The sequence below is a fragment of the Anabrus simplex genome, chromosome 6 (assembly GCF_040414725.1).
Source record: "Anabrus simplex isolate iqAnaSimp1 chromosome 6, ASM4041472v1, whole genome shotgun sequence".
Classification (NCBI taxonomy): Eukaryota; Metazoa; Arthropoda; class Insecta; order Orthoptera; family Tettigoniidae; genus Anabrus; species Anabrus simplex.
Genome location: NC_090270.1, coordinates 187959198 through 187971685, shown reverse-complemented (window position 1 = coordinate 187971685; position 12488 = coordinate 187959198). Strand labels below are relative to the sequence as shown.

General features: G+C 38.9%; 1 protein-coding gene across 1 annotated transcript in view; it reads left to right on the top strand.

Moving 5' to 3' along the window:
* LOC136876286 (chloride intracellular channel exl-1) overlaps positions 1–12038 on the top strand; it is a 43224-nt gene extending 31186 nt beyond the window's left edge. Inside the window, exon 3 of the mRNA XM_067150105.2 lies at positions 10122–12038. Coding sequence (XP_067006206.2) covers positions 10122–10357 — 236 coding nt within the window. The 3' untranslated portion in view covers positions 10358–12038. The remainder of the gene's footprint in view (positions 1–10121) is intronic.
* The last annotated feature ends 450 nt before the right edge of the window (positions 12039–12488 follow it).

Sequence of the window (12488 nt, the reverse complement as noted above, 5' to 3'; positions counted from 1 at the left end):
TGAAAATGGGAAACCACGGAAAACCATTTTCAGGGCTGCCGATAGTGGGATTCGAACCTACTATCTCCCGGATGCAAGCTCACAGCCGCGCGCCTCTACGCGCACGGCCAACTCGCCCGGTACTTTCCATGTTAGTGGTCAGGTGAATAAACACAATGTTCCAATTTGGGGCCTACAGAACCCACATGCAGTCATTGAACATGTACGAGATTCACCCAAAGTCAGTGTGTTTTGTGCGATATCCCGGTCATCTGTTTGTGGTCCATTCTTCCTTGATAGAAACACGGTTAACGGTCAGCAGTATCTCGCTATTATAAAACTGGTTGTTTCTGAGACTGCATGAAGACAACTTCATTTTTCAACCCCCCTCGCTGGAGTCACAAAGTGCGTGAATATCTGAATGAAACTCTAGCAAACCGTTGGAATGGTCGTCAAAGAGCTGGCAACTTAGCATGTCTCAGTTAGGCTCTACGGTCACTGGATTTGACACCTGTGACTTCTTTCTGTGGGGTTTCATTAAAGACATTTATGTAGCACCACTCCCACAGAACCTGGAAGAGTTGAAGAACTGGATCTGTACTGCCATAACATCAGTGACGAAGGACATGCTTTCCCGAGTATGGGAGGAATTTGAGTATCGATGTGATATTGTTCGTTTCGCTGATGGAGGACATATTGAACATCTGTAATCTAAACTTGAGAGGTTCGTAAATATGTGTGTAAAGTTTCATATTTGTATGTCTTACAGTTTAATAAATATACATTCGAAATATGCATATTCTTTTTGAAACACCCTGTATACTCTGACAAAGATTCATTCAAATGTTGCACTCTGAAATAATGTTCCTGCACTAACGAGGACAAGACACAAGAAGGAATGAAGCATTCAAGTACATACGCATGAAACTGATCCACCGTCCATCTCTCCGAAATGGATCTAATAATATGCTCAGGAAGAGCTCCAGATACATGTGGATATAAGACTTAAATGTGATCAGTACTTAAATTATACACAATAGCCTGATCTTTGAATTCGATTAAAAACGAAGGAAAGAAATAACCTCGTCTATAGAATTGGCAGTACATTCTGAAACTTCCTTAAATATAGTTGTCAGTGGATGAGGTAAATTGGAGAAAATCAGGAGAAGGCAGCTGTAGGAGATACCTGGGAAGGACTAGATTGGTCCTGTGAAGGAATTACAGCAGCATAATAACCCTGATTCAAGCGCCCTTGAGATATGGATGGGGTACTGAAAGTGAGGTTAGGAATAGCATTGGACTGTAATGTAACAGGCTCAGATATCCTTATCTGCAAAACATTTTCACAAATTTGAGAAACCATCAGAGCGTTAACCACTTATTTAGGGTTTATACAACGTAAGGAACACTTGGTACAGATGGCACTTGAATAGGAGAATATTTTTGCACTATCGCCTGAGAAACAAGTTATGCAGCCGAGATAGGCTGACACTGAGACACGGTAGAGTTACAAGGTGCTATCATAGAAATATTAGCTGGCATTCCAACATGCGCAGTGGACACATTACATGAATAATTTAAAGGCACCAAAGCACTTGAAAAGAGAGCAGAAGCAGGGGAAGCTTGGGGAACGTTACCCACATGACATTCTCGAATAGCATTAGCACTAGTGTCCACGGTACAAGCTAGAGAAGCAGTGGATATAGAAATTGGAGTAACACTTTCACTTGTTCGAGAAACAACTGGAGATTCAACCAGTGTGTAGTTACAATCACTTTCACCAGATACTGAAGAGGTAGGCACTTGAACATCCTAAATTGAATTAGGCAATTCATGCCCTTCACACAACCTTACAATTTTGTCAAACGACTTGGAAAAAGAATGTTAACAATATTTCACACTCTTGTCGCTCATTTTCTTCCAAATTAAGCACCAACAAATCCTGAATATGATCCATGTAATGTAGCTGCCGTTTAACACGCACTCATTGATTTTCTGAGGGCTCAGAAGAACAGAAAGACAAATTTATGGCAGTAAATTCCAGCAATCTATTTTTAATCACTGCCAAAGGCTCACGCAATTCATTTGCGGTTAGTAAAGGAACAGACACCGGTAAGTTAAGAGAAGATTTTAACAAGTTCATATCGTCTCTAACAAATCCCTGTGGAATCTACTTAACAAATTCAGAGTTCGTAAAGTAATTCCACTTTTCTCAAATAGGAAGGAGTAGGAACGGCTCAAGACATCATGAAAGGAAGAAACTAAAACACACGATAATTTTATGCATTTGCCGGGCTGAGTGGCTCAGACGGTTGAGGCGCTGGCCTTCTGACCCCAACGTGGCAGTTTCGATCCTGGCTCAGTCCGATGGTATTTGAAGATGCTCAAATACGTCAGCCTCGTGTCGGTAGATTTACTGGCACGCAAAAGAACTGCGGGACTAAATTCCGGCATCTCGGCGTCTCCGAAAACCGTAAAATAGTAGTTAGTGGGACGTAAAGCAAATAGCATTATTATTATTAATTCTATGCATTTACAATTTAAATTTTTAGGTTAGCTAAGGGTATCACCGTCAACCAATCTTTCGTCCCCAACACACTCTGTTACCAAAATGTTACCTCATTACAGGTTTCATTAAAAGAAAAAACAATGATACATAATAATAATAATAATGTATCTTAGGAATTTAAAAAATTAAAACGGTTACAACACTCCCAAATTTCACCGACTGAAAACTGCGTTACATGTAAATAAACGGGTTGACAAACGTGACAACTATAAAGGACGTGGGAAGCGGCATGGAACTCTAGAAGATGGATGGTTACGTGTGCATTGTGGGGAAAGAAACGTAGATGTAATCACCCTTAAAAGTTTTAATTAAATGAACTAACAAAACAGCAATTAAAAGGGATGAACAAAATTAAAACAAACAAGAATAACAAAATTAACAATCTCATTTACAAAAGAAGGTAAATTTGCAGATATGTGTTACAAGCGATGGCAGTTTCAAACACTTTCAAGAAAGGAAAGTAGAGTTGACATTATATGAATGTAAAGGGCTAATCCCTTATGACTAAAAGAAAGTAAAGAAAAGTACATGAAAAGATATTAACACAGAAAAAAAAAGGGGAGATTAAAAAACTTAACATAGAGGCCCTGAAACCGGGTGTTCTCACCTAAAACACTTCCAGCAAGAAACATTGGTTTTCAGGGCGTGAGTTAAGCGATGCTGAACTACCGGAGGGAAATTCGATCAAAGTTTATGACATCTTAATTACAATTTTTCTTTCAATAAAAGAAAAAGGGAATTGTATCAAAATGAAAAAAAAAAAAAGAAGAAAGAAAAAAGAAAAAGGGATGATTAGCTGACCAGCTGAGTCATTTCGATGATTAAATGGCGAATGTGAATGTTGAGGGTAAACTCCTACGTGAAAGAAAAATTTAAATTTAAATTAGATTAAGTCCAAAAAACTAGATGAAGCGACGGAAGCCGAAGTGCGTCCACCCTCTAGGCTGGTCAGTAGCAAAAGACACAGAGCTGGAAATGGTGCAACTCCCGAGGGGACCAATCAGGCAATAGAATTTTACTTCTGGCTCTCACATTCACCAATTTAAAAAAAACCACTTTTATTTAAGCCAATGAAATGTCTCTTCAGTTTTGATGATGCAAGTCATTTTGACATAACAGGAAGCAACTGGAAAAGTCCTTCTAAAAATGACACGTGTAGGTACACGCTACCTAAAAATTTAGATACATAATTTCAAAACTCACAGCTATATAATACCAAAAAATTTCACAAATTAATAATAATAATTTTCCACAACCACAGGTACTTAATACTGAAATCATTGTTCTTTTTCAAAGTTTATAAGTTCTTTTCTTCACAGGTCAAAAAAATTTCCAAATTATAAGTCCGATGTCCATTTCCTCGAAGGAGATATTTTATACAACCTTAAAAGAAAAATAAATTTTGAAACAAATAAATTTCTCCGTCTTTTCCCCACACGGCTGTCCCAACTCCGGCCACACTACCCATAGGAAATTCTATAGTGAATGATTTTAAAGTATCTTTCATTAGCCTGTTTAGAAAGCGTAGCATTTGAGTTACGAATAAGACATGCACTTATCTTATACCGTGATCAATAAGAACTCCTCCTATTCTCTATGAATGTCGTAAGTATTTAGTTTTTTAATGCTGCATACATGAATTGTTACTACCTGAAGCACCTGCAAAACTTGCAGAAATTTCTCTGCCAGAACACTAATCTACATATCTCTTGTTTACTGTATTTCTAGTCACAGCAGGTTCCTAATCTTACAGTCGATTACTTTCAAGAAGTGTCAGTGAAAAGCATTCCAGAGGATTTGCAAGTAAGCCAGACATTTTTTTTCCCCCCCTCTACTTGTCGCACTAACACTTCAAGGGTTTTCTATGATGGAAATATGGGAAAGGGCTAGGATTGGGAAGATAGCGACCGTTGTCTTAAGGTACAGCCCCTGCATTTGCCTGGTGTGAAAATTGAAAATCATGGAAAACCTTCTTCAGGGCTGCCAAAGGTGGAATTCGAACCCACTTTCTCCCGAATGCAAAGTCATAACGTCGCGACCCTAACTGCATGGTCAACTTGCTCAGTCCAGATATTAATGTCTTTGACAGGTAATTGTTTACATATCCACTAGTGATCAGCTGTAGACTGTCATCTCTTCACTAGCCTTTTCGAGGGAGAATAATACAACAATGGCTGTTAAAAATGTGGGCTACTTTTCATGGTTTGTGGATGAATGTGTTGGCCTTCCCTGCTATAGGCTTTCAAGGTTCTGTAGTTTGATCCTGGACTATGGTTTCAGTGGCCAACCCGAGTGTAGCTTTTCCAATCTCTTTTACAGGTGCTATGATAATGCAGGTTACAAGCCAAGATTTACTTGCACATTGTATGTACAAGCCTTGTCCCGTTTCTGTAGGGTAGGGTATGAAGTATGATGAATCTTCATAGCGAGTTTTTATTATAGGTCTCCGAAAACTGTAAAAGTAGTTAGTGGGACGTATTTTTATGACAGGATGCTCTTCCTGCCATCAACCTCATCAGAGTCAGTGAGATGAAGTGAATGTCCGTTTGACTGGGAAGGGAGACGATGAAATCCGGTGCCCACATATAGGCTACACCTGTTGAATAGCACTAAGATGTCTGCTCAAGTCTTAATGTCATCATCCAGCAGACGAATCAACATCAACACTGTCATATACCCATACTTCATATGAACATTGTGTAGAGATTCAGAATTGAATTCAGGCTTTTGGCACACATGTAGACTAGTGATTAGAAATACCACCACCTCTCCTACCCTGCTGGCCAACATTCTGATTATGAATTTTTTTTTTTTTCAACCAACAGAACTCGAACCGACAAACTTGATGCCTCAACATTCATGGCCTCCAGGCAAGCTTCACTTGCACATTACTGAAGTTAAATATGACACATATGTCCATAGTCCCTAATTTAAAATATAATCTGTAAATTCCTTTTATAAGTTTTCTTGACGTCAGTTCTTCAGTTGTACTGTTTGGCACATCTAAATTGATGAAACAGAAAGAAAGGAGACAGAAAGACAGAAGAAAGTATTGGGAAATGAAAAGAAGGTGCAAGAAAGTAGTAAGTGAAGAAAAGCTGTGAAGGATTTACACAAGAGTTGGAAGAGAATATGTAAGCAGTAAAAGGATACTATATGGTCTTGTATGAAGGAAGTGAAAAGAAAGTCTACACAAAGCCGTGGAAAGGGGGGAAAAAAGGAGAGATAATAAAACAACCAAAGGAGATAAGGAAAAGATGGAATGATTACTGTGATGAACTTCTGAATGTGAGAAGGGGAGATGAGATGATAGAGGTAGAGTGTGAGGAGACAGAATACGGGGGTGAAATCACCGCAGAAGAGGTTAGAACTGCTGTCGAATGAAAGTGGGGAAAAGCAACAGGATTGGATGAATTGTGCGAAAAAATTATAAAAGCAGCAGGACTATTTCGATGTATTTGGACAGAAAAATCAATACGAAATAACTGAAGTGGAGGAGTAATAATTCCTATATTTAAGAAGCGGGACAAGGAGATATGTGACAATTACCGAGGAATCACACTCATATCTCAGGAAGCAAAAATATTTGAAAGGGTATTAGAGAAAAGAATGAGAAGGAAAGTGGAAGGACAGTTACTAGAAGAGCAATAAGGCTTTCGAATTGAAAGTTAAACACTGGAAATCATCTTTAATGTGAGGCAGTTAATAAAAGAACATTGGGAATATTGAATAGATATATTAACCCATTCAACGCCAAATCTGTGTATGTACATTATTGAACGCCGCGCTTCGTCCGCCAAACCTGTATATATACGTTTTGGTGCAGTGTGTACTTCACCAATCTCATAAACGAACGGGATTTAGTGTCACGCTTTGAAATTCCGTGGAAATGCTCAAAGAAGTTCTGTATGACAGATATACCACTCCATATTGTGTGTTTTGAAAGTGATCTGGTGTTATTTCAGCTTTGTTGGAGTGGAACATCTTTCCTGCTAACCTGTAGCCATCATAGTGTCTTAAAGTATACATTCATCTCTTGTTGACGAAGAAATTGAATGTTTCCTCATAAATAGTGATTCTGGAGAGCTGTATTTTGAGAATGAAGATGGAGAATATATAGGAGGCAATATTGAACTACAAGAAATTGCGAGACAAAGTAGTAATGATGAATCTCATGCGAAATTTTCACCCCCTCCTCACATAAATTCCTTTTTTCCCCAAATTTTAATGATCTTGATAATACGAGTTTGGATCAACAGTTATAATAGTATCACTGAGCGAAGTAGCCGAGCGTGTTAACATGCTATCACTATGGACCCAAGCTCTGCATTCGGCAGGCGAGTGGGTTCCCCCCACCATCAGCTCTCCTGAGAATTTCCCCCCCCCCCATCCCCCCTCGTGCTTTCCCAAGCAAATGCCGGGACAGGTCCTATTCATAAGCCACAGCCAATTCCTAACACTTCCTTGCCTAGTTTCATTCACCATCATTCATTTCATATTCATTATCTTCTCAACTGAGGTTTACATCAGGAAGGGCATCCGGCCGTAAAAATTAACTCTAAAATATAATCTCACTTCATCTCCGACCCCGCATTGGGCTGCGGAGCTAAGAGAATAATATGCATTCCATTAATAGTATCACTAAAAATTTATCTGTAAAAGTGCTTCTTCCTTATTATAAAAAAGAAAGAGGCCCATGGGGTTCGCCTGGTCATCAAAACTCGGCAGTGAAAAGGTTAATGACATTCCTTGATTTAGTAAAGGCTTACAGTAGTGCACCCAGAGCAAGCGTATGGAAAGTAATGCAACAGAAAAGATTTGGAAAACAAATGATATATGCTCAAGCAGTGTACAAAAGTTGTTGCAACTGTGTCCAGACACGTGGGGGCGACAGAATGGTTTTGGAATGAAATTGAACTATGACAAGGAAGTGTGCTGTTACCACTGTTATTTATAATAGTTATGGACAAAATTGTGAAGGAGATGAAGGTATAATACGAGGACAGCGAGCTGATAGGTATAGTGTGGAACCAGGATGTCCGAGAGAAATGCAAGATAATTCTGTGCTCACTGTATTACTCACCAATTATACAAATGCAACGAGCACATGGATAACAGCAAAACATGATGAAAGCAGAATTCAAGCGGCTGAGATGAAATTCCTGAGAGAAATAATTGAATAATTGGGAAGACATGAAGGGATCAGAAACATAGTAATCAGGTAGAGAATTTAATTCCCTAAACTGCAAGACATGTTAGAGGCCAGTAAGCTGAAATTGTATGGACACATGATGAGAATGGAAGGTGAGATAGAGTTTCAAAACAAGTATTTACAGAGAAAAAAAAAAATAGGAAGACAACGAGGAAGGCCCGGAGAGTGGTGGATGTATATGGTGAAGGAGAGTATACAGAATAAAGGAGTAAAAGTAGAAGACATATTGGAGGAAAGAGGGGATAGTGGAGAGAAAGACAACTGCGGAGGTCGTTGATTCACAACCCGACCCAGAAGACTGGAAACGGGAAATAATGAAGAAGAAGAAGAAGGGAGCTGAAGGTACTGCTATATGCAGATGATATTATGCTATGGGGAGCAAACAGAGAGGAAGTACAAGGGTAACTCGACATTTTGAATGATAAGGTAAGGGTGTATTCTGCCCGAAGGCAGGTCCGAACTTCCGCAGAGGTGTGCCTGAGCCGAAGTTTACATATGGTAGGGTGGCCAGTTCCTTTCTGCTCCTCCATTCCCTTACCCCCCACCAACAGCACGTGGCAACCTATACAAATCTTGACCACGCCTGATGTTGCTTAACTTCGGAGATCTCACGGGATCCGGTGTTTCAACACGGCTACGGCTGTTGGCAGATAATTGAAAATAATAGAATGGAAAACATCATGGAAAATAGTGGTGTTGACTAGAGGAAAAAGAGAAGGAAATTATAAAAAAATAAAGGAACAAAACCTTGAAATTGTGGAGAGCATACATACATGGGAAGCAAATTGATGGAGGATGTAGAGTTGGACATGGAGATCAGTAAAAAGGATTGAAGAGGGGAATGCATTCTACCTGAGTGTGAGAAACCTAATATGGAGGAAGTACCAATGAAGTGAAAAGAGATGATGTATAAGATGTACTTCTGCCCAATACTGACATGTGCAGCAGAGACCTGGATACTGACAGGAAGACAGGAGAATAAATCCAAGCCAGTGAAATGAAATTTTTAAGAAGTATGATAGGAAAGACAAGAAAGGACAGAGTAAGAAATGAGGACATCAGAGTGGAAAAGCTTTACAACAGAATCGTGTGGGATGGCTTGGACGTGTTAAGAGGATAGAAGAGAAAAGTATGCTGAAGCAGATGATGGAAACCCAGTTAGAAGGAGGGAGGGCAAGAGGAAGACCTAGACTAAGATGATTGAAATCTATCAGTGATGATGAAAACCTGCAACCTGTTTTCCAGTCATAGTCAGGGGTGGAATGAATGAAGCCCTATCTTGCGGCAAGGATGATAAGAATTGTGCCGGCTGCCGAGGCCTGTCGCACTCCTCTGGGGCAATGATTAATGACTTGCAAATGAAATGATATTGGGTTGTGTTGCTGGAATGAAAGATGACAGGAAAACCGGAGTACCCAGAGAAAAACCTGTCCCGCCTCCATTTTGTCCAGCACAAATCTCACATGGAGTGACCGGAATTTGAACCGCGAGCAGTGAGAGGCCGACTCGCTGCCGCCTGAGCCATTGAGGCTTTGAAAACTATCAAGAATAGTATAATTAGAATAAATCTGGATTGGAATACAGTGAAGGAGGAGGAATGGTGGGTGGATAGAGGAAGATGGAAAAGTGCTATAAACATCCTAACTCAGCAGGAGCTATACGATCGAAATGGATGATGATGGTGAAGAATTTGTTAATTCCTTTTATAAGTTTTTAATGAAATAATATATATATATATATACTTGATGTCTGTTTGTCACATCTGCTCTAAATTGATGAAACAGATGACAAATTCTGTTTCAGGTTAGCAGATTCCTTCAAATCTATCTAGTTTGTGGCATTACTTGCACACTGCCTATTGAGAGCCAGCGTTTTTACACTGTCTTTAAATGGCTCCCTATTTCTTATAATTTTCTACCATATTCTTTTTTTTTTTTTTTTTCACGGTTACTGTGCATTACATTGGAAGTTACTTTTATAAGTCTTACAGTTGCATTCTGGTTTTATTTTTCATACACAGTATTTTGTCAGTAAATTGCGTTATTGGATTGATAATATAACTAGAAGTGGTTGAAACAAATCTTTCTACCAAATTAATGCTTTTTTCATGTTAAGTAATGGAAATGATTACTTTTTGTTAATTATTGTTCTCTCTGTGTTATTCACACTTGTGAGTTGTTATGTGTTATCATTTCTGTGCGTTGTCTGGATTGGTAGGCATTTCAGTCCGGTAGAATGTTGAAGCTGTATTGTTCCATGCAGTGATTTCTGTTGCTTTTTATATTAAGGGTTAAAGATACATTTTCACTAATATTTATGCGGTATGATGTAATATTCATAGATTGTTGTGTTCTATTTCAGGTTATCAGATTCCTTCAGATCTTTCTAGTTTGTGGCGTTACCTGCACGCTGCCTATTCAGAGCCAGCATTTTTACATTCATGTCCTTCAGATGTTGAAATTCTTCTGCACTGGTTGGAACACATCGGAGAGTCTCCATCCAACTTACGCAAACAGCAACTGCAAGCACTGCATGAAAAATCACCTCAGTATTCATTTACTGTACCTGTTTTTGCCAAACCAGTCATGCTGGAGTAGAAGTATAAGGCTGAGAATAGTTTTGTTTAACCAAAGATTTATTATTGTTTGCTCCTGTTAGTTGCCATTGGAGGTTAAACCAAAGATTTATATATACTGCTCTCATTAGCAAATATTTATGTGTTTACCTTTTGTTAATTTTTCAAAGTCTTATTCGAAGCTGGCTGTGTGGCCCAGCTGGTTAGATATTTACCTTCTCTTTCCAAGATTTTGTGTTTGAATGTTGTCACAGTCAGTTGGCATTCAAGTGTTGAAATTTGATATATTTTTTCAGAAGATTTATGCATACTCTTACAGTTTTGATCTATTACATGCCTATCTTCAGTTTAAAACAAATATGTACTCCTGCAGTGAGCAGAACAGAAACACTATCACATCATGAAAAGGAAATATCTTTGTCACACCATTGTTTGTTAGACACTTCTATGCCCTTACAAGTCTGAACTGAACTGGAAAATCTTGCTTTGTAGAAAGGAAACTCTCTTGCAACTACAAGGTTTAATTGGCCCTTTACCTGTTTTACCGGTACCAATTAATTACCACTACTCAGGGTGCTACAGTAAAACCTGCCCTCAGCGGAAACCCAAGGGACCAGAATTTTTTTCCACTGTATACAGGATTCTGGTTCGTAAAGGTGGTTTAAAAAACATAAAAATCATAAGTGCATACCTCCGTTAGATAATCCTGCAGTATATTTATATGATTTTGTGCAGTACTAGATACAATAATGACCAGGCGAGTTGGCTGTGCGGTTAGGGCCGCGCAGCTGTGAGTTTGCATCCGGGAGATAGTGGGTTCGAGCCCCACTGTCGACAGCCCTGAAGATGGTTTTCCATGGTTTCCCATTTTCGCACCAGGCAAATGTTGGAGCTGTACCTTAATTAAGGCCATGGCCGCTTTCTTCCTCCTCCTAGACCTTTCCTATCTCATCGTCGCCATAATACCTATCTGTGTCGGTGCGACGTAAAACAAATTGTATAAAAAGGATACAATAATTACTCTAATCACACACTTATATACACTAGTTAAATGTAAGAGGTAAACTCGTGTCCTCATCCCGAGGTGGGGTAGCGCTTTTCAGGTACACCCCCAATGGAGGTGAGCTACATGTACTATTTCAACCACATACCAGACCTCCTGCCATTCTTAAATTTTTGGCAGTATGGAAATCGAACTCAGGCCCCCGAGGACGGCAGCTAATAACACTAACCATTACGCCACGGAGGCGGACATACACTAGTTCATCAACTCGAAGACAGATCTGTTCTTGCTTAGAACCTCCTCAGATTGCACAGTAGTACAGTATACACACTTATTTAATACATATTGCATGTTTTATAGAAATAACACTATTAGTAATACTGTACAGTAGTGTCATTTACTTCTTCCAGTAATCCAGAATTGTACACTGGACACAACTATCCCTGGAAGCATGGTTTTCAATTAAAATTCGGGGTTGGCTAATAAAGTCTGAACAATTCTGTGTCATTTTTCTAGACTTAATGTTCTTTATGGCTGATAGGGCATGCTGGTAGGACTTCACCTTGCATAAAGCATCTCAGGATATAAACTTAATGGTTTTGTTCTGTATTGAATTGTGATCACAATAATAATTATTAAGTTAATGTCGTTGTGATCCACCTTTTTCAATACTATAATATGCAATATTATTGAATTACATTACCAAACTAGGGAGTAGTTTTGGCCTTGGCTGGCCATCTTCAGCCTTAATGTAATACATCTAATAACTAAACAAATGTACAAACACACAGTTGACATAACGAATGTACAAACACACAGTTAACGTTAAAATCTGGGATGAACTATGTGTAAAATCTGCAAAATAAATTAGGCTCTAAATTCTTAACACCTGGAGTATGCTCATCATCCAAACTCTTTCTTGTATTAATATGCATAGAATTGTTAGTTCCATCACTGCTAATCATTACAATTTCAATTGCAAAACGAGAACTGGTAAATGTTGATTCTATAGCCAAGTTATCAAATCTACTTGAGTGGTGTTAAGTTAGCAGTATGCAAGCCACTGGGCGCCACTGTAAATAACCACCAGTTGACACAGAACTGCTAGATGGTGTTTCCACATTGACCAACGTAAATAAAATGAAATGTT